Below are 27,946 nucleotides of genomic sequence, written 5' to 3'. Positions count from 1 at the left end.
AGAAAAGGTATGTTAACTGAATTTAACCCCTTAACAGGCCAGCATTTTTGTCAATTTTCTGTCTGATATTACACACCTAAATCTTGAAGATTTCTATTTAAGCATTACACAAAGAAGGTAGGTGTTCTCAGCTGCAGTGCTGTTAGCCAATCAGAGGCGATATGTTTGCATGTAGGAATATTCATGAGCAAGAGCAGAAACCAGTCTTTCTTCAGAGACCACTAATTCAGTGAACTAAATCGGGGCTAAACAGAAACACCTGAGTACTTTTCTACACAAAAAATGTCCCACATGGCATTCCTTCAAACTAGAGACCACAACTAGACATTTTAAAATGAATGAAAAAAACGATGGAATGAGACTCTTAAGCTTTAGCTGATTGACGCTGCTGTTTGCCCTCATAATTATCAAATATTTGTTTTGGATATATTTGTGCATAAGTTTCACAACACGCATTTATCACCTGACAGAAATATTGTGCAGTTATAATCTCAAAAGATCTCACACTGAAAACCCATACGTTGTTTAAACTCAAATGATTTAAGTCTGTTTTACATAAAATTGGATATTTCTAAACAATTCTCAACTATTGTGAGTTAGTTGAACTTTTGTGGCCACATAAATACATTCAAACTGAGATTTTTGAGTTGAACCAACTTATAATAACTGAGTTTAGTCTGTTATTATTTGCAGCTTCTCTTTCATTGGCATCTGTCACAATCTATTTGCATACTGGGTGTGTCCAACAGTTTCTGACACTCACCATCAGTAAAATAAAAAAGTTAAATCTACTTCCCTTTTAGTTGTAATAACTTAATGTTTTAATTTATGCTAACTCAAGTTTTCTTTCCACATTACTTAAAAAATTGAGCAAACTGGCTGCCTTAGAAAAGTTAAGTAAACTCAACTTATTTGGTCTTACAGTATAACAAAAATAAAAAACTTAAATCAACTTCCCCTTTAGTTGTAATAACTTGATGTTCTAAGTTTTGCTAACTTATGTTTTTATTACCCATTACTTAACTTTTTTAAGGCAACCGATTTCCTCAATTTTATGAAGTAAATTCAACTTATCCGGGCTTACAGTGTACTAGTGATAGGGGGAGTCCTACTGGGTGGGTGGGTGGTTGGAGCAGTTGACCTTCCAACTTGGGTAAAGCAATGGAAAAATTTGAAATTAATTGTTCGTTTGTTAGTTGAAAATCAGTAAAATATATGTGAGGAATTTTCATATTTTATTTTTTTACAATTTCACTCAGCGGTCGGGTATACAGAACAGATTTAGAAAAAAACATGAAGCAGTATTTCAAAACAGATGTTTTTCATGAGAACTGATGAAGTTTTGCGTTATAACAATAAAACTGCACTTAAAGGATTAAAAATTCTCTTAGAAACGTTTTGCTAAACCTTTTTTTGCAAAGATTCTCTAGTGCAGCACATTTAAACAGACAAAAACAATTTCACATGCAAATGAACAAATCTACAAAGAAAACTTTATGGTATCCAGGTGTGTTTATAAATATCTGAGTGTGTCTCAGCAAGAGGAAAAAAAAGATCATACATTCACATACATTATCACAGTTCATTAACATGCTTTAATATAGAGAACTTACACTATACTACTTCTACTACTAACAACAATAATATCAATAACCACACTGTTATAACAAGTTTAATATCAATTTCCATTACAATAATAATAGACACATCTTCACTTTCTGTAGCTACCTGACTGAAACATTAGCTAAACTCACTACCAGACTCTCTACCCTGCAAACTCACGACACATTAGCACACAGATTTAACATGCGTAGTGTCCTGTGTGTCAGACATAATATGAGAATATGAATTTTAAAATGCTAAAGGATATTATTAAGGCAAAGCATCTCAATCAAAGCTGTTCAGAGGTAGACAGTTTAAACATTCATGCATTGATTTACAGCTCTGGAGAAAAATAAGAGACTTAAAAATGACGAGTTTCTTTGATTTGACCAAATTAAAAATCTCTGGAATATAATCAAGAGGAAGATAGATGATCACAAGCCATCAAACCAAGTTGAACTGCTTGAATTTGCACTCGGAGTGGCATAAAGTTATCCAAAAGCAGTGTGTAAGACTGGTGGAGGAGAACATGCCAAGATGCATAAAACTGTGACTAAAAACCAGGGTTATTTCATCAAATATTGATTTCTGAACTCTTAAAGCTTTATGAATATGAACTTGTTTTCTTTGCATTATTTGAGGTCTGAAAGCTCTGCATCTTTTTTGTTATTTCAGACATTTCTCATTTTCTGCAAATAAATGCTCTAAATGACAATATTTATATTTGGAATTTGGGAGAAATGTTGTCCATAGTTTATAGAATAAAACAACAATGTTCATTTTACTCAAACATAAACCTATAAATAGCAAAATCAGAGAAACTAATTCAGAATCTGAAGTGGTCTCTTAATTTTTTTCAGAGCCGTGTATTAAGGCCTCACCATACACCCCCTTAGTACAAGGTATTCTGAAGTTGGGATTATGTGTCCCTTTCCAGGACACAAAATTAAATTAGGACCCAACAAATGCTATATGGACGCTATATGGACAAAAGTATTAAGACACACCTCTTAAATATTGAAATCAAGTGTGAAAAATCATGCATCTTTGTCTTTTAAAGCATTTAGGAAACAAAATTACTCAGCAATAAAGTGTCAGACCAAATAGTGTCATAGTTACAGGGTATTTTATCATTATAATACTATATATATTGTTATACTAATATAATAATATAAATAAAAGAATATAACTCATGAGAACTCTTTAACATAACTGAATATTCACAGTTGACAACGGACAACTACGGAAGCACCGACTTTGTGGGATGATGCAGATGTACAGTAAAAGTCAAAAGTTTTTGATGATTGCTGTGACTGTAGATAAGGGCATCTGCAGGTGAGTGGCTATTTTCTTGTAGCTTTTGGCTGATTTATGAAGGTCGACACACATCTGCCTTACTTAAACAGTGTGTTCTATTGTCTTTTCCATGTTTAAGAGTGACTAAGGATTTTTTTTATTCACTTGAGTTGAAAGCTGCTTTTGTCTACATTAAATTATTGAGGGTGCTGTATAAATAATTAATAAAAAAATAAAGATATAATAAAGAATAAAGAACCTTAAAGAACCTTAAATGAGAAGAGTGTGTCCAAACTTTTGACTGTTACTGTACATATATATATTTTTTTGTACACATTTGCCAGAATGCAAACATTAAAAAAATGCAGTAATTGGATCTCCTTGGATCAGCATTAAAGAAAAATGGAATATTTATTAATTCATTTATATTTAATTTTTTTGCATTTATTTAATTTACACATACTATAATGCAAATATTTTAGTGCTGGAGCTCAGCATCACTTTAACACAGGACCTCTCAGTCTGATGTTAATATTATCCTGACTTCACTCTGAATCCCTACTGACAAAAGTAATTTTTAACTAAAATTATTGGACACTTTTAATTATTTAAAATCATATCAGATTTTTTTTTTTTATTTGAATCAGTACTGCTCATAATTTTTTTTTAACACTCAGGTTCTAGAAGAGGACAGACGCAACAGGGAATCACAAAGTCACAGTGTTGAAGTACAAGGTTGAATATTTGGCTTTAGGACTACAGACTGGTGTAAATCACAGTGATACTGTACGCTGATACACCAGCACAAGCCTCGCTGGTGGGGTTTTGCATGTTTCCTGTCTTTCAGAATGAAGGTTTGTGCATCACACCATGCAACAGTTTAAGCTGGTAATCTTTTTGCTGGGACTTCCGGAGAGTTTGGCCACTGAGGCCGGCTCCTTGTGTTCATGTGCGTGCTTTATCACCTCTCTGTAGAAAAGAGACAGAAAAGCTTTAATATGTGACAAAAACATCAAATTCAGGACAAACCTAATAAATATATGGACTGAAATTTAACAGGTTTTTGCTGGCAGCTGTTTTTTTATTTGAATGTGCTGTTATAAAATGTAGTTTAATTCTTATGATCTTTTGCAAGCTTCAGTCTGGCTTTTCTTTGCTTCTTTTCTAGCAAGTCCTGCCTCTGCCAGAAAGATTTTTTTTTCTCCATGCATTTCACCCCAGCTACAATTTGCCATTCTTTTTATATGTTACTTAATGTCATCCTGTGGTTGCTGACTGACATTCAACAAAAGTTGATGGTCAAACTCCAGATCTGGACCCCATTGAAAAACTTCTGAATGCAATCATGTAAGATGTAAATTGTCCATCAAACAAAGCTGAACTGCTTGACTTTTTGTGCCAGGAGTGTGAAAGACTGGTGGAGGAGAAAACGCCAAAATGCATGAAAACTGTGATTTAAATCCAGGGTTATTCCACCAAATATTGATTTCTGAACTCTTAAAACTTTATGAATATGAACTTGTTTTATTTGCATTATTTGAGGTCTGAAAGCTCTGCATCTTTTTTGTTATTTCAGCCATTTCTCATTTTCTGCAAATAAATGCTCTAAATGACATTTTTTTATTTGGGATTTTAGAGAAATGTTGTCTGTAGTTTATAGAATAAAACAACAATGTTCGTTTTACTCAAACATATACCTATAAATAGCAAAATCAGAGAAATCAAACTGATTCAAAAACTTAAGAAGTCTCTTATTTTTTCCCGAGCTGTATATATATTTATATAATTTTTTCCCCATGTTTCATTTTGCATTAGTTTAATGCACTGCCCTCATGGCATGGACTGCATGTTACGGTTTCTCCTCTGCAGTAAGATGCAATTTGAGCAGATCTGCTGCCCCCAAGTGCTAAGTGAGTGGAGCACAGCTTTGATGTGCTGTGTTGGGTTTAACTTTAAAGTTCTGAGGTTTCTACTTATCTGGTTTAAATGTAAACTTCTTGGAAGTCATTTAAAGTTGCTGGGTTTAACAGTGAAAGTGGGAAAGGTAGTGGTTGTGGAAGAGTTCAGTCTAACTGAAGCAGTTCTTCACAGAGAGCGAGCGAGTGCCTCACCGTGCTAAATGCAGGACGGCCTCCACAATGTTCGAGCCCTCCTTTGCGCTTGTCTCACAGAAGAGTGAGCTGTAGGTCTGCCAACAACAAAGCACAGGAAGTAGTACATAGAGTTACTGGATTCAGACCAGAAATCCAAGCAAATTAGTTCAAAGATTCATTTACAAGATGCTACATTAAGAATATAGAGAAGTTGGAGTAACTCCATACATAAATATCTAATTAAATGGCACAATGCCATTACTTCCTACAGTATTAAAACATTAAGTATCAACTAAGCCAATATTCAAAATAGAATTGAGCTTTTTGTCAATTCTATAAGCTTAACGTATTACACTCTTACAAATAAAAGCACTACAAAGGAACTTTGAGCAATGCCAACTTTTGGTGCCCTTAAAGAACACTGTTTAAAGTGACAGTTCACAGGTTTTAAGAATTTAGAGATTCTCTGGTTAGAAAGTAAGCCAAGTAAGCAGAAAAATACTTTTAAAACATGTAAAACACTTTGGGCACTTGAAGTTTGCAGTAACTCGTGTATCAGGGCCATTAGTAATGTTTCCGTTGCCAGGGTCAGAAAGACATATGATGTGGCCAGAACAACACATGGGAAAACTACTACCAATCTCTCTGCTTACTGCTTTTAAGAAAATCTAAAGTTCTGCGGCTTTAAAATGGAGATCTGTGGACGTGAACAATGGCTCTTAAAAAAAAAATGTTTTTAATTTGATAATTTATATATATATATATATATATATATATATATATATATATATATATATATATAGATAACGGTGGAAAAAGCAATTTATCAGGGCAAATTATGCCCCTTGTCACCCAGTCTGAATGGTGTTTGGAGGTGTGCTATTCATTAAAGGTAAGTACTTTTTTATTATGGTTTACTACACCAAAAGTCCATTTTACATCGGGGTTCTCCTTTAACAGCTGTGCCGAACTTGTCAAGAGTTAATTACGTAAAGTTCTTGCCCTCTTAATGTATTTGAGAGCATCAGTTGAGATGGTATACAGTGAATAGCCCTATTTAAGTTATGTTCTAATCCATATAATGGCAAGAACTACTCAACTAAATAAAGAAAATTTTACTTAAAAAAAAGTAAAGGTCAGACAATCTGAAATTTTCAAAAACTTTGAAAATATCCTCAAGTGCAGTTCCGAAGTTCATCAAAAATGTAATGATGAAACTGGCCCTCATCAGGACAATGCCACTAAAGGAAGACTAAGAGTTCCCTCTGTTAAAGAGGATAAGTTCTTCCAGAGTTAGCAGCCTCAGAAACAACAAGTGAACAACACTAAAGGCTTAACGAGTTTTCTACATTATTCCTTATGTGTTCCGTATTCAATGAACTTATATACATATAGATATAGGATACTATAGCTTAAAGAGTGAATAGCTTGAAACTATATCATTTTACTGACATATTATTATTAGAAGTATTTGCTCACCATTTAAAGATACAGCAAAAACAGTAATAACTCGACTTAATAGTTAAATAGTCATTATTTAGGTCAGACGCACACAGGCAGGGGGAAAGGAAAGGAAATATATAACAGTTTAATGAAATGATGTGTCACAGTGCTAAACACCCTCACCATAGCGAGCTTCTCTCCATAGCTGGTTGGGATGCATGTGATGCCTTCTTGAAGAGCCTGCTCCCGCAGATCTGTCTTATTCCCCACCAGCATGATGGGCACATCATCCTGGGAAACATCCTGGAGGCACAGAGAGCTTAAGTCAACAAGAGTGCAGAAGTTGTGCAACATGCTGATGAGATTAAAATGAGCATGGTGAATTCACTTCAGCCTGTAGCACTGTTACCACACACTCTGCTGACTCACTCTGATATAAAAACCCCTACATTCTAACTCAATCCTAACAATCATACGTTTTATTTTTATATTAAAGCACAACATATAGTAATTACCTCTATGATGTCCACCCACTCGCGCACGTTCAGGAAGCTCTTCTCACAGGTGACGTCGTAAAGCAGGAGAACGCCGTCAGCTCGTCTGAAGTAGGATTTAGCGATGCTTCTGAACCTGCATAGACCAAACCATTCAAATTCACATTCCTGTAACACCCATTAAACCAACACAGCGGCTGGAGGACACCCATTAAAAACCCTGTTTACACAAACAACACAACCCACCCTCAGTTTACACAGAGACACTTCAGCTGCTGTTAAAAGTGATTTAAAAGAGGAGAGAGGAATTTGGAATTTAAACTAAATAGTTTCCTGTGAACTACTGGTAGAATTCTTATTAAAAGTTTAGGAAGTTGGATTGTGTACAAGAGTTTGGAGTACTATTTTAGCACTGGGTTTATTATGTGTAATTTAGCATCATGGAATAGCACTATTTACTGTACACTCATTGATATTTATTGGGCATCAACATTTCAGACACCTCGGCATGGAGTTGTAGAGGCTCCTAAAGGGGTCCTCTTATAATTCTTTCCATGCAGCTCGAATATTCACAGTTCCTGCAGATTTTGTGTTTTGTGGAAAAGGCAGGTTGTGTTTTTTACTCACGTTTAATATTCATGAGCAAGAGTCGAAATTCTGTCTTTCTCCAGATATTTCTAATTCAGTGAAATAAAGCAGGGCTATACAGAAACACTGGAGCACTTTTTTCACAAAAAACAGCTCACATGGCATTCATTCATTTATACTAGAGACCAAACAAGACATTTTAAAATGAATAAAAAAACAACGGAATGAGACCTTTATCATTTTTAGTTAGTTATGATTAACAAACCCTACACACGAAGTCAAAAAGAGGATCGACGATCCCTCCCGCAAATGGCGCGGCACGCTGCGCAAATGGCGCAGCACACTGTAGCTTAAAGAGCAGCCCTTTCTCCAAAGAAAGTGGACATTCTCATCTTTTTAAAGAAAAACTTACAAAAATAAATAACAGTTTTTTGTCTAGCCTCAAATATGTTAATAGTTTTGGTACCTTAAGGAGCATCTTTTATTTAGATAAAGTTAATAATATATCTTTATTAAAGTAAAAAATTGTCATTCTCAGGGACCGAAAAAGTCTTAAAGTCTTATTTTTCATGTTTAACTGTTATAGTAGGATAGAGTTCAGTTTGTTAAGGCTCTAATTGTTCTTTTATTTTATACATGACTGTTCCTGTATTTTTATTATTATTTATTTTGTTATTATTGCTGTTTAATAGTGCACACTGCTGCGTCCAAAAAAGCCACTAGATGACATTACATATATATCTTAATTAAATTATTTAAATTTGACCATTAGTGCCTAATGTGGAGTATTACAGATCACTTGTTTCACTATGCATCACTTATATCAAGCCCACCTTTTGAAATACGATATTGTAAATTTAATGAATCAAACCAATGACTGACCATAGACTAATCCAAAACTGGCATAGGCCTCTCTGCTGTAAAAAAAAAAGAAAATTGAGAATTGAATCGAATCGTGACCCTAAAATCGGAAATAAAATCGAACTGGGATATAATAATAAAGCCAGGCTCCAGGCTCACCTCTCCTGACCCGCTGTATCCCAAAGCTGTAACACTGTTGGAACTCCGTCCACCACAAGAGTCTTCATTTGGAAATCAACTCCTATATAAAACAGGAACAGAGCTAAATTTACCTTTTATCCTCTTTTAATGTGTACTGTGTGTAATATATACACATTTAAACTGATGTACAGTGTCTTACCGAGAGTGGCGCTGGTGGTGCCTTTGAACTCATTCTTGCAGAGGCGCAGGAGGAAGCTGGACTTTCCTACAGCAGCATCACCTGCTAACACTATCTTATAGGTCTTATCAGACGCCTGCGGCTTCACCACCAGCTCATCCTTTTCTCTCTAGGAAAACAAGACTCATATTCATTATTGTGTCACGTCTGCATGGCGCTAATTGTGCTCCTGATTTCCTCAAACTCAGCTCTTCCTGCAATGTTCAGTCACCAATCTACAATACCCAGAACACACCACACTTGAACTACAATGACTCATCTGATCACATGACTCTGCACGCGGCCCCATCAGGAAGTACTCATTGTAATTAGCCTCACCTGTTTCCCTCTGTATTTATACCCCCTCAGGTCTCTCTCTCCCTGCCGAGTATTGTTTGGTTTATCCTGCTTTACAATGCATTTTCCTTGCTCTGTTTTGAGTACCTGTTTTTGCTTTATTTTTCCGTGTACCTCAATTTTGCCTTTAGTCCGCCATTCATTGTTGTGTTTGCCTGTGTTTTTGACCCTGGACTGTTACACTGTTTATGGTATGTCATTCCCTGTTGGCTCCTGTTTATCGGCAGTGACCCTTTTCTGTCTGACCACTCTTTGTATCGCCCCTTTGTCTAACAAAAACATTTTTATGCATCCACGTTTGCATCCGAGTCCTGCCAGATCATTACATAGTGCAACAAACTAAGTAATAATGCAGTCAGGTTAAACAAATATGAACCTCTATTTGTAACATATGTACACTTAATATTCATTTTGCATTTTATCAATATTAGATTTAGTTTGGTTTCGAGTCGATTTAGTTTGGTTTGCTCTTGTCACACCTGGTGATGAAACTGGGCCCATCTCGCCCACACTAAGCTCTACCTGTGATTTCCAGTCTCAGGACTACACTACCCAGAACGCACCATTCAGTGACTCTCACGATCATGTGACGCCTTTAGGAACTCTGTGTTTTACCGTTTTTTTCCATGTTCCCCGACTCTGATTTTTGCCTGCCCTATTTTGCCTTTCTGTCTGTGTACCGAACTCTGGACTGTGTATTGCAATCCTGGTATGTTTCTCCTGTTGGCTCTGTTCACCGGTATTGACCTTGTTTATGCTGACTACTCTCTGTATTACTCCTTTTGTTACTAAAGCTTCAATTTATTATTTGTTATCTGCACTTGTCTAAGTTCTGCCCAAACATGACAACTCTTGATTGGTAAAGTGAGTGGATTACTAAGACCAGATCCAAAAAAGTCTATGGGACGTTCATAAAGAAAGCTGACATTTAAAGGAAACTGTCTAACTGATGTTATATCTAAGAAAGGGAAAACAGACAGTACTATGGCACATTTTTGTTAAATGATGTAATAGAATGTTAAATAATCATATAGTAATTGTTTTTGGAAAGACGATGAAGAAGACAAAGGAGACATGGATGAAAAAGAAGAAGAAGAGAAGAAAGCAATGTGAGGTATGCAGTGAAAATCTCACATGTAAGAATAATAGAAATTGGATATGAATATTGAAAGGTTGGAAGATCATTTTTAAGAGTTAAACTGCTCTCTCTCAGTTTAGCTGTCAGCTGGGGCTGTTACCTCTGTGAAGATGGCAGAAAGACACTTCTTTCCCGTCACAGTAACTTCTGGCTGCAGTGGAATCCAGCTTTCTAGCGACTCACTGTCTGACCCACACGCCTTCTCCTCCTGCACCTCCTGCACCTGGAAACACAAGACGAGTGAGACAGAGACCTAGTATAAAACCACTAGCCTGAGACTGAGACAATCTATCTATCTATCTATCTATCTATCTATCTATCTATCTATCTATCTATCTATCTATCTATCTATCTATCTATCTATCTATCTATCAACACTAGTGAGGAACAAGGGTGTCACCTTCTGATTCAGCACTTGGCTAGGCTGAGATAAACAAAACTGTGACTCCTAAAAAAATATTTTAAAAGTCAAATGAGCGCTGGATATTAATCTACCCAGATTTCTCTCCTGAAAACTGTTAATTTGGATGAGTAAAGCGCTTCTGTTTATTTACAGTAAGTTTAGACTTCCAGATCTCCACTAAGGCTGCATTAGCACTAGCAACTAAGCACTAGCAGTTGATTGACAGTGTTATACTGAGGAACCCTGAGTGTTCTGGTAAACCAGGGCGATATTAGCTAGCGGTTCGTTCCACATAGCTTGTTTTGACACGGTAAACGTGCAGACTACAGTCCGATATACTCGCCTCTAAACTTCTAAATAGCAAGCTAATGGTGCTCCAGCAGTGCTAGCCGGGGTCACCTCTGAATGGCAAAAGAGCTAGCTCTTAGCAGTCTCGGTGCTGGAGAACTAAACTAGAACTTGTGTATAACACTGTACTTTAGTACTTTAATGTCTTTACTGCTCCATAGAACCTGACTGGTAAAATTCTTACATAACGCACTGGATTATAAGGCGCTCTGACAATTTTGGCAACCCAATGTCACCAATCAGTTATTTAGTATGAAAACCACAACAACTGAAAGACTCGCAATTACAGAAAACCAGACATTAACAAACAGTAGCCGTCCATAAACTTCCTTCTCCAAACACGTGTGTCTGACCTCTCACCTCTGTGTCTGAGGTTTCTCCAGACAGGGTGGTGTCTGTATCTTCAGGCTGGGTGGGGCTTTTGGAAGTGCTCTCTTGCTCCGAGTCGTATCCGTTGTTGGAGCGGAGAGTGGACATGCCACTGTCCACACAGCTCTCGGGAAGACTGTCCAGCTCAAAGCTGTGTCTGCGCATGGGGTCACACAGCGCCAGAGCCAAAGAGTCACAGCTCTGCCTGCGCAGATGTTCCATTACCTGCAGCTGGTCGTAGTCGTCTTCCCCACACATGTTACAGCACCTGCAGAATCACACAAACAACCCAGCTAAAAACAAGGACACTTTCTGTATGTACTTACAAATATTTCATCTACTTATACATTATCTCTATAAATATAATAAGCAAACTTCCACTGAAACACTCTGAGAGAGCTTAAGAGACATGGTGCAATAAGAGTATGCATGTATGCAATATGTAGATATCTGTATGCAATACTGAGCTGTGAACCTGCCTAATGAAAAGTATAAAGACAGAAGAGACCATAAATTATGCAAGTAGTCTCATCATTCTTGTCTTCTTTGCATGCTGTTTTTCAGGAGACTGTTGCAGTCACTTCATAAGCCAGGCAGTGTGTACTAGGGGTGTGTTTAAAAAATCAATTCTTCAATTTAAATCGATCTTCATTTGAATTATCCGATATCGATTCATATAAACCCATATCGATCCTTAGAATTAGCCCATTATAAGTAAAGTCTGACTGGGGTGAACTGACGCACAAGAGACGGTGTCCAAGATTTCTGGGAGTTTCTGTAAAAATGTAAGTAGTTTTCTTCTGTATTTCCACTCACTGCTGCCTGTGTTTATCAGACTAGTACATTTAACACTGTTTTAATTGGTTTTCCAGTGTTGTTTTCTCCTGTACTTTATTTAAAGTAAGACCTGACTGGCTGAATCCACCGTTAGCTTAGCTGGTTAGCCGTTTCACTATTGTGTTACAATGTTGTTGCTATTGTACTTAGGTGCTAAAATGCTGTGCCTGTGCTTTCCTGAAGTATTATTTTTTTCTCCTACTTCCACTTTTACTTCACTACATATTTTCACTGAGTTTAATATTTTTACTCCCATACATTTTTTATGTGCTGCATCGTTACTCGTTACCAGGGGTGTTGCGAGTCCTTTTTAGGGGTGCCAGTGATAACGCACAATATTAAACAGCACTCTTTATTCTGCTATTATCTGAATAAAGAAGCTGAAAAAGGTAAAAAAAAAAAAAGGAAGAGTTTTAAGCAGCTTTTCATTATTAGCTATTTAAATTAGACCCGGCAATAAAGCTTCAAGAGGTATTTTTTGATAGAAATATACATTTAAAAATGTTTTATCTCCTTATCTACTGAAAAGATGTTTAAAAAGTAACACCCCTGCCCATAATACACTGTACATCATAGTTTGTGTGTCTGATTTGATTTGACGTGTACTCAATACCACTAAACCTATGATTGTAGAATCCCATCAGCTCGTTAAAATGATAAAAATGTTAGGAATCATTTCAAACCTACATTATCACTAAAGCCAGAGCCGTAGATGCTCTGCATCTCTGTCACCGGGTTTGATGAAGCTGCTCTAATTCCTTGGTCATTGACAGCTTTAGTTGATTTTTACAATAGTTTTGGACCAACTAGTGACCTTTTATGCTGAATTTTTTGAAATATTTTAACAACTTGCTGTTTAGCTTCTCCTTTGGGTAAGTTTTTTAAGTGAGTTAATTTAAGAATTTATGTAAATTTACTCTATCCTGTACTTCATATTCTTGTGCTGTTGCTACAGCTAAATTAAGTGTTAAAGTCCTTTAGCCTAAACATCTGATATAATATAAACAATATGATTTTCAAACTTTTTTTCTGTAAAAACTACACAACACAGTACTTGTACTTTTACTTTCAGTACTTGAGTAGGAAATTTTAGAATAAACTACTTGCAAAACTTAAGTACAACAAATGTTAAATATTTAAAGCTTAAAGAACACTTGTACTTCTACTCAAGTAATTTTTTAAAAGAGTAATTGTACTTTTACTCAAGTCTAGATCTCTAGTACTTTATACATGTCTGCCTTGAAGTTCCTATGTTTAACAATGAAGCTAAGTCAGTATATAGAAGACAAAACATAAGATCCTAAACAGTTAAAAAACAAAGCTAAATTAATCAAAGAATAGAACTATAACATAAAAAAATAATACTGCCACAAGATCCATAAGGCAAGACATTGAACAGGGCCACACATCTGAAATGACATTACTCTGGCGTGTAGGTGGATATATATGTTAGTGTGAGCACAAAATACCTTTTAACCAAAAGCTTACACTGATTCTTACATGTGTCTTCATTTCTTAATGGATACATGACGCATGGACTGTTTTGTGGTCTATTACAGCACTACTTACGACAAACTCAAGCTTACCTTTCAAAATATGGAGTGCACAAGCTCTTCCTCCTAGCCATAGTACTTCCAGGAGATAATCGCTGAGGAAAAAAAGAAAAGGTTTTATCATTTCCACTTTCCACATTGAGTTCGGTAGGTTATGCAATTGTTTGGACAGACACACACCTTTAACCACAGCTTGCTGTACTTAATCTTAACCCCCCAAGAGATACTGACAAGCTCATTGTCTGAGTTTAATCCTGAACCTTTCTCACACGTTTATTAAACCATCTGTGTTAAAGTAAATTACCTGACCCTTGTTTTTGGCCTGGCTGTTCTCCAGAGTTGCACGTAAACCATCGTTGCTGTCGTGAAGCTTCCGGTTTGCTGCCCTAAGAAAACACAACACAGTCAACAGAGAACATAAACTCTGTTTATAGTTCTGTAAAAAATTGGGAGACCACTCAGTTTCTGAATCAGTTTTTTTTCTGATTTTGCTATGTTCTCCTCCACCAGTCTTACATGCTGCCTTTGGATAACTTTATGCCACTCCTGGAGCAAAAATTCAAGCGGTTCAGCTTGGTTTGATGGCTTGTGATCATCCATCTTTCTCTTGATTATATTCCAGAGGTTTTTAATTTGGTAAAATCAAAGAAACTCATGATTTTTAAGTGGTTTCTTATTTTATTCCAGAGCTGTATGTTTCTATAAATGCTCATTCATATTTGCTGCACAACGCCTTTCTGTGTTTCAGGGACTGTGTGTGTCTTCAGTATAATAGCGAGCGACATGTAGAACTGCCGTCATGATGAGAATCAAATCAAACTTGACCCAGTTATTTCTGTCTGTGTGTCTTTCTCAAACAGAGTCAGACGTTTCCTGGTACAACTTACTGCAGCATCTCTATCTGTCTCTCCAGGTTGTCCCTCTCCTCAGCAAAACACCTCATCAGGGCTTCATCTCTGAATGAATAACGGAACAAATGAGTCATGTGTTATTAGAGGTTTGACGTAATATCTCAATTTCAGTGTTATGAAAAAACTTGTGACTTCTACTTCTACTAAATTATCTAAAAATATCTCAAAATCTTGGGACCACCACAGAGCATGACCCACTATCCAAATAATACCTGCTCAGTGTGGTGGTCCTGTGGGGTTCTGACCATTGAGGAAAAAGGAGGATAATAACTACAGTCTGTAATTGTATTATAGAACTACAAAGTGCCCCTATATGCTCAGTGGAGCTGAAAATAAGGCAGTCATAATGTTATGCTTGGTCTGTGTATTTAAACACTCACACACAAACACACAGAGAGGGAAAGACCTGCAAAGACCGAGCCACGCAAAGGCCTCTGCAGTTCTGTGTCTTGCTCTCGGTTGCTAGGCAACAAGGTCACAAAATTCCTTAGGCGTGTAGTGTCACTCCAGGATATCCTGCTCTCGTGACACCAGCACAGCAAACAGTAGTGGGAGTGGCCAGACAGAGACAGCGCGCGAGAGGATCACTGTCTGTCTGTGTGATTAACTCCTCACTGGAATCTGTCACCACGGCCCACGGCTCAGCCGAACATCCTCCCAATTACTTATTCATATTTACTCTGCCAATTCTGAAGGTTGGATGACATATTTTTACAGCCTACAGTACAAGTCAAATGTGTGGACTAATTCAATGTATTTATTTACTATTATTATTATAAATAAACATTGTACATTGAAAAAAATGATGCGTAAAATTTACTTACTTACAGTTTCAAGACTTAAATGTTACATAGAGTAAATAAGTGAACTGAACTTTAACTAAACTGAAATTTATTTTTGCTGAATCAATCCTTTCTTTTAGTAACCTTTACTTAATTTCTGCATACAATATTACTTAATTACAATTACTTAATTTCTACAATATTATTATATATAATTTTAGTTGAAACACACATTCAAATATTTACATAATCTCAAAGATTTATTTTGTAAACAGACCAAGTCTCACTGTCTCAACACATAGATGGCATGTAGTATATTCTTTTTAGTATACTGTTGAGACAGTGTAATATGTGTGTTTTAACTAAAACTATTTAAGTTTTAGGAATTATAATATATTATGTATCATAAATTATTTAAGTAATATTGTATAAATTAAGTAATTGTAATTAGGTAATATTGTATGCAGAAATTAAGTAAATGTTACTAAAAGAGAGGATTGATTTAGCAAAAATAAATTAAGTAAAGATTACTAAAAGAAAAGATTAACTGAAGTTCAATTCACTTATTTACTCTGTAACATTTGGGTCACATAATTGGGAGTTAAAGTTACTTGAATTTATTACAACTTTTTTAAAGTAAATTTTATGCATAGTTTTTTTCTGTGTAGTCATCCAGACTATGAAGGACCACATAAGGAGTAATGTAGTAACTTAAAAGTGTTAAACAAACCAAAATACTCTCTTAAGCATTTAGATGCCTCTTATCTGGGGTGAGGTTAACTTGCAGTTTCTGAGCCTGGTAACTCTGATAAACTTATTATGTGCTTTTCATTTCCTAGGGTGGTCCTGATGAGAGCCAGTTTTATCATAATTCACTGTCCTTCATTTCTTAAAATATTTTTTTTGTTTACTTAGTTAAGTAGTTCGTGCCACAAAATGGATTAGAACATTACTCAAATAGGGCCAACTCTACCTCTTCACAACACAACTGATGCTCTAAAACACATTAAAAGGACAAGAAATTCAAGTAACTCTTCATAAGGCACAGCTGTTAACTGAAAGCCTGAATTCCAGGTGACTCTATCTCATAAAACTGACTGAGAAAATCCAGCCAAGATATGCAAAACTGTCATCTAAGCAAGAGGTGCTACTCTGACGAATCTAAAATATAAAACATATTTTTTGTTTCCATGTTTTTCTTCATAATTTGGGTGACTTTAGCATTAATCTACAATACAGATTTAATGTTAAATAATGAAGAAACTTGTGAGTGTTACTGTAAGTTTAAATAGCACATGTGCTAAATTGGTTGCATATAAATAAGGAGATTTTGATAAGAAATACGCTTAAATACACTCAAAATACCCCTCACCGTTCAAAGTTGATGCTCTGGTCAGTGAGATCACTTTTAATAGAGTCTAGCTCACTCTGCAGAAATGCTACATTGGTGTGACACTCCAGCAGCTCCTGCTTCAGCTTCTGGTTTTGCTGAAACAAGAAATAAGAGTAAAAACGGATTAAAGTAAAAAGTTAAATTTACAGTTTGAAAAAAGTGAGTACACCCTTACATTTATTTTCATTAATGTTCAAATTAATGTTCAAATATCTGGCAACACAAGTGAGTACACTTCACAGTGAACATCAATAGCAATGATGCAGCGCTTATAGCCAAACAGCATTAATAAAACAGTGGTATAATCACAACAATACACTCGACGTTCGAGCAGTGCCAATATTACATGCTATAGCACTCCCTCTCATGTATTATTACTATACATGAGGAGTACATCCAGAGGTTCATTTCTATGTATAATAATAAAATATTTGCAGAAATATAAGGGGTATACTCGCGTTTAGGAGATACTGTATTAAGATTTCTCAAAACCCTTTATATTTCATGCAATGATATAAAGATGGTGTTATACCAGTGTGAGCTCATTATTCTTTCGCTTCAGTGCTGCGTTCTCCTCCTGGAGACTAGTGTTCTTGTTCTGGTCTTCAGACTGTGGAGAATATAAAAAAGGGTCCAGGTGAAAAATAGCTAGTTTATACAGGGAACCAGAGGAATGTCAAAAAAAAAAAGAATTAAATAATTGTTCATATAAAATAAAAATATATAAATTGGAAACTTGGAGAAAAACCTTCAAACCTTTAAACTTTTAGTGGAACTTAAATTAACTAATTTCACATTACTTTTCTATAACAAAATATTTTACAGCAATTACTAAAGCATCTTAATATTAAAAGCCAGATAATTAGCCTTGGAGTGTAATAAGTAAAAAAAAAAAATCACCATTTGAAGAATGCGGATCTTCTGCTGTAACTCAGTCAGCTGAGCTTCATAGTGCTGTTTCATACTGGTCAGAGCTGTCTCTGCCTTTTTGGATTCCTGAAAGACAAAAAAAAAACACGCCGCAGCACATCTTCATTACGAGAGTCAAAAACTTACTCCACTAAAATCTTCAGAAGATGCACCACTACAAATAAAAACAAACTCTACATCCTATGAAAATGATGCTTCATAACAGTGTTATAACTGATAACCACTGCTCTATCACTTTAGCTTAAGGGCATCAAAATCCTTCGTCAAGCTGAAAAACATAGCTTCTATCAGAGGGCACTGTCCTGATGTCAGGAAAGCTCAGCAGGGAGACGCGGAGGCAGATGCAAGTATTGTGAGTATTTATTAAATAAGCAACAAAAACAAACAAACAAACATTAAACCAAGAACTTAACAACAAAGGAACACACCCAACCTGACTGATGTAAAAATGTACAAGAACTGACAAAGGACACTAAAGCAAAGGGACTAAATATACACGGAAGTAACAGGAAACAGGAAACACCAGGGGACAGGTAACGAGGGGGCAGAGCAGCAAATGACACATGTGAAAGCACAGAAGATAAGTGCAGAGACAAGGAGAACACAGATAGGGCCATGTGCTAGGGAGCACATGGCTAGGAAAACACGAGATGGAGACAGACAAGGGACAGGATGAGAAGGTGACACCTTATGACAAAATTGAGAGAGACCAAGAATTCATTTGGTGTGTTTTAAGAAAGGAAAAGTTCATGGTTTAATGTTTTCAACATTAAATTAAATTAATTTAACATTAATTCCAGGTTGATTATCAACACTTATTTTTCAGTTTGATTTTTAACATTTAATTTACATGCTAGGCTAATACAGTCTCATTTATTTAATTATATGTATTATGTCTAATTGAAGAATAGCTTTATAAATGCTTTATTCAATGCTAATAATTGTTTTTTAAATCCCATATGTAAGTATCCTTTGAATAAAGTTTTACCCAAACCAATTACTAAAACAAATGTAATTGTACAAGTTTTCTTACTGTTAGACCAAAGGAAACCACACAAACTGACTGAAAGAAGCTCAGGATATAAATGCCATGTTATCAGCTGTTTACTTAAACCTGTTCCCATGACGTACTGTACTACCACCTCACTACAAAACGTGATAATAAAAGGAATAGAACAGACTTCTATTTAAAATCATATATAATATTTAAATATCAAATAAGCTCAAAGAATAAACTGCTGGTGTGTAATAAGGAGTTCATCCTAGTTAGTGTAGTTAGCTGTGTTTGTTAAAACACTGAAGGAAACTAAGCAGCTACTGTACAGATGAGTAAATAAAGCCAGGTCAGTGGAAATTACGTAACTAGATAAGTTAGGCTGTGGGAACGAACATGAGTTAAAGATTAAGAACAGGGTTAGGGCCTGGAGCAGACGCCAGACTACCCAAACTTCCCAGCCCTAAAACTTCGACGCTGTGCTTAAATAAAGACCTGGACATCAGCCAGCTCTCTCACATGACACGGCTGATTGCAATATGGCAGGGCATGTTCACCTGTTCACCTCCGCTCAGATATCTGTTATTATCTTCAGTACACCAAATACAGCATCCATAGAAACAACACAAATACCAGCACTCACTACAACTAGGGCCCTATGAATACTAAAATGGGAAAAAGACAAAAAGAACAGAATTGAGGGATAAAAGGGGACTTCAGATATAAACAGACAATATACAGAATTAGGCAATCTAAAAAAGCATTATCCGGCACTGTAGCCTGGTGGTGGCATTCTAACCTTCATAACTGAAGACCAGAGTAATGTACAGACATTACAACAATAGACAGTACAACAATAGAACTCACCATTGGCTGTTAGTTAACTCTGTACCGCTAGCTAAATTCTAGTGCTCTTAGTTCAATAACTAAAGACTGGAATGAATTATAACCATATTCCTCATATATCAAACCACAGAACCTAACCAACCTAATGTACTATCTAACCAGCACAGTGCAATTCATCTGTCATCAAACATTAGAGATTAATTCAGGTTAGAAAACTGTTAAGGGTAATCCACCATATTTTGCTTAAAATAAAATAAATGAAAAGATGTACACTAAAATAATAGTATAATGATTTTTAGTCTATGCAAGTTATTTTTTCATTATATTCATGTACTCCTCAGCAAAATTTTATTGAATTGTACAGTTTAAAAAAAAGTTTGGGTACCCATGATAATTTTCATGATTTTCCTTTATAAATCACTGCTTGTTCGGATCAGCAATTTCAGTTAAATATATCATATAGCAGATGAACACAGTGATATCTGAGAAGTGAAATGAAGTTTATATGATTTACAGAAAGTGTTTAATAATTATTTTAACTAAATTAGGCAGGCGCTAGATTTGCGCACCCCAACAGAAAAATTACATCAATGTTTAGTAGATCCTCCTTTTGCAGAAATAACAGCCTCTAAATGCTTCATATAGCTTTTAATGAGAGTCTGACTTCTGATTGAAGGTATTTTGGATTATTCTTCTTTACAAAACATCTCCAGTTCAGTCAGGATTGATGGTTTCTGAGCATGAACAGCCTACTTTAAATCACACCACAGATTTTCAGTAATATTCAGGTCTGGATTGAGGACTGAGATGATCATTCCAGAATGTTGTACTTGATCATCTACATGAATGCTTTAGTAGATTTTGAGCAGTGTTTAGTGTTTAGGGTCATTGTCTTGTAGAAGCATTCAGCCCCGTTGCAACTTCAATTTTCTCACTGATTCTTGAACAATGTTCTTACGAATCTGCTGATATTGACTGGAATCCATACGACCCTCAACTTTAACAAGATTCTGCAAGAGTTTGTCTTGAAATGGTGTGTTACTTTTCTGCCATGCATATTGCCCCTTGTTATGCACTAAAAACTACATTTTCTTGTCTTGTCTTGTCAAAGCCATCTTTGATTAGGAACTCAGAGAGCAGATTTGGTCTCCCTCTCTCTTGGTAGGATGAGGAGGATGCCCCCCCTGCCCACTCACTTGATTACACAGTGCAGACAACTGGTAGCCAATATATGGCAAATACACCTCGGCCAACTGCCACTCTGTTCTGACCTTTATTCGTGTGTTTCTCTCTGTTGCATGAATGCGTTGGTCCATCTCTTCTTCCATCTCGCTAAGCTGAATGGTAGCCTGATCCTGAGCCCTGAAGACACAACACAGCACAACTGCATAAAACAAATCATAGATGTGAAACTTACACACACAGTAAGAACCTGATTAATATGACAACATGTAGCACTGAGACTCTGAAAAACACAGTTTTAACCTGTAACATATTAAATCACTCCTTGACCTTGACTTTTCTCCATTGTACCCTGGCATTCAAATAAGCATTAGCTAATTGTGTGGATATTTCACATGCATTCTAACCTTTTAACAGCCAGTGCCAGATGCTCCATCTCTGTGTTCTGGAGCTTGATCTCTCTGATGAAGTTGAGTACGACTCGCTCATACTGAGGAATGATCCGGGCCTCGGTCAGACTGATGTTCTGGTAAAGAATGGACACCTGGTCGATACTACACACACACACACACACGCACACACACATACACAGAAAAACAAATTCAGTCTGTATCTTTAGTTTTAGCTTTAGTTTAGTCAGTTATTGTTGCAAGAAAGTAAAAAGCAACAAAACTGTATTGTAAAATCATTAAATTCTGTCTTTCTTCAAAAAAAAAAAGTCTCTTTTTTTCACAAAAAAAAGTCTCAAATGGTATTCATTCATACTAGACACCACAACTGGACATTTTAAAATGAATGAAAAAACAATGGAATGACACCTTTAACAATTTAAAAACAAAATAGCAAAAGAACACAATGCAAAAGCGAATTGCTTAGACATGTTGATTAGAGGGAAATGTGCAGAAATATCTGTACTGGATTATAAACATAAGTTATGGGTAATATGCATGTTATTTCTTAGTTCTTATGGGAAACACTTCATAGCAGTTATTACCATTCACGTAAGACCAAGCTCTGATCTCTATGAATGTGATGAGACCAAAATACTGGAAACTGGAGGTCAATTATAGTTTCAAAATATATTTTAAATCACTGAAAAAAAATCTTATAAAAACTCCAGAACAGTTTGTAGCTTTTGGCTCAATACCTTACAAATAGCATGATGTTTCAGCTTGTTTTGGCTATAGCACTTTAGATAGATGGATGGATGGATGGATGGATGGATGGAAGGATGGATGGATAGAGATAGATAGATAGATAGATAGATAGATAGATAGATAGATAGATAGATAGATAGATAGATAGATAGATAGATAGATAGATAGATGTAGAAGTTAAACACCAGTAATAATTGCCCTATTAAAGGTGTTCTTCCACTAACATCCCAGGGTGGATTTTTACTCTCTGGACCTGGACTACCCACCTTTGTGTAACTAGGTTTACATAGGATCTCCGGTGGATTTTGTGTTTTGCAGAGACTAGATCAGTGGCTGAACTGCAATTAGCAGGGCGTTACACATGTATAGTAACATATGACATTGCAAATTTTTAAAAGCTTTTAACCACACAGCAATCTGATTACCAAATGTATATGCTTGTGGCTAAAATCTACAAGCAAGAACACAATATAGATTAAGTGATCATGAATAAACAGGGTCAACATAAAACAGGGATTAAACCAATCAAGATTTAACCCAGGTGCTTTCTGGTGTATTCGATTGTAAATACTATGTGGTGTTCATGGTGTTTTCCAGGGCACCTGTACTGGACGAAGATCAAGACAAGCCTAGCTCAAGACTGCAGGAATTTCCAGCAGAGGACTACAAGTGACTGTGTGACTGAGTAATTCACTGTGAATAATGTTCGGGGAATCTGGAGTGTATTTACATAGCTGATATTATTTGATTCCTCCAGCCCACCTCAATTCTAAAGTACACAGACTGTAGATTTTGCATAAAGCCAAGCATATTGCAGTTTAGAGAGCTTCAGAATGATGACAAAATGAGTTTTAAATCGAGATCCGAATGTGTTTAAACCAATCATGCATAACATTTTGAATGCACCATTTTTGTCTTCATAATTTATTATTCTCCTTTCATCCTGTTATTCATTGATCAGGACCATTGGACCAAGGGATAGACCACCATAGAGCTGGTATTATTTGGACGGTGGGTCATGCTTAGTACTGCAGTAACACCAGTGGCATGGCGGTGGTGTGTTAGTAGTATGTGTGGTTCGGGTTTCAGTGGATCAGATACAGCAGTGCTGCTGGAGTTTGTAAACATCTCAGTGTCACTGCTGGACTGAGAATAGTGGGCCGAATTCTGCGAGCACTAAAGATGGACTGGAGGATGACCAACACAAACTGCTTCTGTCGCTGACTTTATGTCTACAAGGTGAAGCAGCTAGATAAAAATAGTGTAATAAAAATATTAATAGAGGTAATAGAGTAGTACAGGTACAGTGAGTGAATACAGTGTTAAAAAACCTTCTTATTTTATTCTTTGTTTAGATTTTTGACTCTCAAGCCCTATCCGGATGGAATTAGTTTCTCAGGGGAATGTCTGTGAAAAATGTTTCACACTTCTACTCCGTGATAAAACTCTTGCATCCAGACTGTAAATAAAAAACAGGAGGACCAGTAAGTTTTTTGTCTTTCTCGTCGCGTGACATCGCGTTCAATAGCGCCTACATTTCCACTCGCTGTTGTGTTTGCGTGTTTAGACGATGAAACTCAAAAATATCAATCCTGACAAGACTAAAATTACCGGAGGATCACAGAGTTCAGTGAAAAACAGTAGGTAATTCAGCCTGTAATTTTCTTAGAGGACGTCTGAGAAAAACACAAACATGGTTGTTCTGGATGGAAATAAATTCACAGAGGACCCCCATAAAAGAGAAAATTACAACAAGGACACCTCAGAGAAACTACTACCACCCAGATGGGGCTTTACTACTTAAATCATAACCCTCCTGTTATGTTACCGGTCAAATTGACCCATTTTAAAGTTTGAAGATCTAGAAAAAATAGTTAAAAGTATTTTTTTAGTATAAAATAGTGCTTTAATTAGTGTAATCAACATATAATATGAAAATGTTTCGAGTTACATATTTGCAACCACCTCTACAAAAACAAAAAATAAAACAAAATTGCAATTTAATGTTTCAATGTAATGTAAAACTATTGTGTTTTATATGTTGGCCTTTTAAAAGTAATTAGTAAGTAGTAAAAAAGTAAAAGTAAGTAGTAAATCATAAAAAAAAAGTTTGAACACGTATTTTTTATGAGAAATAAGTGAGTTATCCTAATTGAACCGTTACCTGTTAGAGGTAAGGAACGCCATTGCAATATTCACAATGCTTGATATGATTTTTTTTTTGTTTCAGACATCTTTTGGATAATTAAATATGCACCAGGTCAAACTGACCTGGGAACACCATTGCTGTTCCTGACAAATGAACATAACAGGAGGGTTATCTTTTTGTAATCTTTTTGTATTAGCTGCTTATTTTTGCTTGATTTTATCTGAGGTGATTAAATACTGTTTTATCTCTTTCAATTCCTGTTTATTATAAAAGTGTTGGTTGATTAATTTTTATGAAAGAGCATATTCATCATTAGCCACATGACAATATTGTCCTTTTCAATAATATAAGTCTCTCCCAATAGCTGATGTTTTGAAGTAATGGGCCAAAACTAAAAGAGGAACAAATTGATGTTCCTTCAGTTGAAGCATGTCAGTATGGTGGTCTTGTACATCCCCAGTTTATCACAAAATAACCTCATCTATCCAGTCATAAGATTCAAGCCACATTCTCAAAAATCTCCATGACACAAACCACAGTACTGAACTAATGTCAGTTGAACTAATCAAGAATTAGCATCAGTGGTGACATAAGAGCCAAAAACATGTTTTTTTTTTAAATAATATACACCCAAATAAGGTTAACAGGAGCCTCTACAGACGTACTGTATGAATGTACTGGAATATCTTACTAAAATAACTTACATCCTCTAAGTAAACGTGCTTATCAGATTGCACCTACATTACAATACTGAATTGCAGTGAGTCACATCTGGCAAACAGGCTGCAATGAGTTTACATACAGCCCAAGCAGGATATAATAGGCTACATTCAACACTCACTGACTTATTTTATTAGCTATACTGACTTAATGACTTCTAACACAGTGGTCTTCCTTATGGAAATCTACCATCCTCCTGAGGGACATTTTACACTGATTTCTTTCATGTTTGACTGTTTTGTTAGACACCATGATAGATGAGAAAGTTCAATCCATTACTAACACACACAATGCAGCCACTTAAACGATTCTGAAGGCATAAATGTATAAAATATATTACTAAAAGTACTGTAAGCATTACCCAGTAAAATGTTTTAACAAATAAGAGCCCATGTTGACATACAGCTTTGGAAAAAAAATAAGAGACCACCTAAACATTATGAATTTCTTTGATTTTACCAAATTGAAAACTCTGGAATATAATCAAGAGGAAGATGGATGATCACAAGCCATCAAACCAAGCTGAACTGCTTGAATTTTCGCACCAGGAGTGGCATAAAGTTATCCAAAAGCAGTGTGTAAGACTAGTGGAGGAGAACATGCCAAGATGCATGAAAAATTTAATTAAAAAACAGGATTATTTCACCAAATATTAAACCTTTATGAATATGAACTTGTTTTCTTTGCATTATTTGAGGTCTGAAAGTTCTGCACCTTTTTGTTATTTCAGCTATTTCTCATTTCCTGCAAAAAACGCTCTAAATTAAATTTTTATTTGGAATTTGGGATAAATGCTGTCAGTAGCTTATAGAATAAAACAACAATGTTCATTTTACTATAAATAGCAAAATCAGAGAAACTGATTCCGAAACTGAAGAGCTGTTTGTGTCACAGGATCTTTAAAAGATCTAGAAAGTTCTATACAGCATTTTGTCACTCACTGACTCAAAGTTTCTAAGTGATATATACTGGACATCCTGAGAGCATCAAAGCACAGTGTGTGAGTGTGTGATCTTACAGTATACAGAATGTAGGTGTGCTGGGTTTGTGCTGGAGATAAAACTATTTTTTTTAAACTAGTTAATAGTTAAACTAGTTTAAATAAATAAACCCCTTCCTAAATAGACCCCTTCCTGTACCAGTTTTCTCCAATTTCCAAGAGTCTTTTGAAGTAAACAGTGCTTACCACACTCAGAGTTACAGAGTTCTGTGTGTTTGTGTGTCTTTTTCTAGTTATTACGATGATAATGTGAATGTGATGTGTGTTGTGTAAATGCTGCAGTACAGAGTGCAGTGACAAGATCTATTTAAATACTGCTTTGCTACAGACAAATGCTTTGTAAATTGACTTTTTTAAATTAATTTACAAAGCTCAGTTTATTTTTAATGCTTTTAACCAGCTGTCAGCTGCTAACCAATTAATGGTTTGCTAAAATCACCCCCTTTTTTCAAAACAATATATGATTTTTCTTTTTTTTTTACAATATACCTTCACAATATAATAATACACTTTTTCACTTTTTAGTTTATTTGTTTTTCTTAAAGTTCCTGGCAGTTTACTGCCAATTTTTGTACAGTGGATTTTGTACCATTTCTGGTTATTGACTGGACCTGAAGAGTTTAAATGGCAAAAATAAAGTGAAAGAAATGGGGTGTTCTAAAAACTGTTAATAACTTAATAACATACTTGTTGGAATGCTTAGTCGTAACACTTTTGTAATACCAAAATAACACCTGAGTCTAATCTTGTTAAAAGTGCCTGAGTTGAGGGAACATTATACTTTTTGATAGGGTAAAAGTAAAGATGGCGGCAACCGGAGATTAGGTTATGCTACGGGTTGTAAACAGTGGTTTTTAATACATTTCTCGTGCAGTTTTAAAGTAGTGAATGCCTAATTTTAAACGCCAGGGCTCTTCATAGAGGTCTCCATAACTCTCCATGAGGTGTGGAGCTACTTTGAGCCTGGATAACAGTGTAAAAAGCGATTTATCTGCAGGGGAAGATATGCCCCATATCACTGATTCCAAAACTTGTTTGAACGGATTATTTGGACAAACTGTAAAAAAAATCGCTGGGTCTCAGAAAGCTGCGCGAGAATGGAGGTGGGCTGTTCAACAAAGGCTAGTAATCTTTTTCATGTTTTTCTACACCGGAGTTCTTCTTTAAAAGAGAAGTACAAATTTATTAAGTACACAGGGGGAAAAAAACAAGTACTTACCCTTTAAAAAAGGGAATGTAGACAGTAACAGTAGGTTTAGCTTTCAAATACAAGCGCTGGATTTACATAATTATAGTCTCTAAATTTAAGTTAAACAGCTAAGTTAAACAGCTGAAACCCACGTTTTTTGTTCTGACAGACTGTGACTGAGGTGTTCTGTTGGGTAAAATTGGGTTCATATTTTAAATTAAAAAAATTGTGGTCATTAAAATTTAATTATTAAAAGTTATATTTAACAGCCCTCAGTGTAGTTTAAGGTCATTCTGGTGTTGCTATAACTAAAGCTTATTTAATCAGGGTTATTCCCATCCTGCTTCTTAATTTTTCCCCTCACACTTACCGGGGAATGAACTTCTGCTGCTCCCCCAGTCTGGACCTGAAGTCCTCCCAGGCCAGAGAAAATGCTTCTCCACCTCTGCTCTGCTCCTCCATTTCTTCTTCTTCTACTTCTTCTTCTCGTTTCATGAAGTTCTCCGCCGTTTGAAAGCCTTTAACAAAGTCATCCAGGTTTATAGCCCCGTCCTGGTCCATGTCCAGTTTGCTGAAGATCGCATGTGCGTCCTCTGTCCGGACCTGAAGTTCTGAGCAGAGTCTGAAGAATTCTCCCTTTTCAATCCGTCCCGAATTATCAGAATCACACGACCTGAAGAGCGAGTCAATGCTCCGGCTCTGACCACCTGACTCCATCCACTGAAGGCTTTCTCCTCGGTGGAAATATCCCATTTAGTGGTTAAAAGCAGATTTAATCATGTTTTCTGTTCCAAAAATACACCCAGTAATGTAATGTCGCTACTTTCTGAGAAAATGTTTCTATTTTCGTCTCATTCTCGATACTTTAAGAACTAGTTTAAAGTCGTGGTGCTGAGCTGTGTGAGCTGTGTTTGCTGCTGTAGCTTAACCCTGCACTGAACACACTGTTGAAC

The 27,946-nt window shown here is 35.9% G+C and overlaps 1 protein-coding gene across 1 annotated transcript; it reads right to left on the bottom strand.

Annotated features, from left to right (window-relative positions):
• Positions 1-3,225: 3,225 nt before the first annotated feature.
• rasef (RAS and EF-hand domain containing) lies at positions 3,226-27,946 on the bottom strand. The gene is made up of 17 exons (XM_007237430.4): positions 27,364-27,946; positions 21,186-21,332; positions 20,868-20,958; positions 17,727-17,822; positions 17,359-17,436; positions 16,806-16,921; positions 14,628-14,696; positions 14,045-14,126; positions 13,774-13,835; positions 11,342-11,618; positions 10,331-10,453; positions 8,718-8,865; positions 8,537-8,618; positions 6,950-7,064; positions 6,618-6,737; positions 5,010-5,086; positions 3,226-3,867 (listed from the first exon to the last, which is right to left on the bottom strand). Exons 1-17 carry the CDS (start codon positions 27,744-27,746, stop codon positions 3,762-3,764), a joined length of 2,172 nt encoding a protein of 723 aa, XP_007237492.3. The 5' UTR covers positions 27,747-27,946; the 3' UTR covers positions 3,226-3,761.

This window comes from Astyanax mexicanus, chromosome 12, assembly GCF_023375975.1.
Source record: "Astyanax mexicanus isolate ESR-SI-001 chromosome 12, AstMex3_surface, whole genome shotgun sequence".
NCBI lineage: Eukaryota > Metazoa > Chordata > Actinopteri > Characiformes > Acestrorhamphidae > Astyanax > Astyanax mexicanus.
The sequence above is the reverse complement of the archived record's forward strand: the minus strand, read 5'-3'. Positions and strand labels throughout refer to the sequence as shown.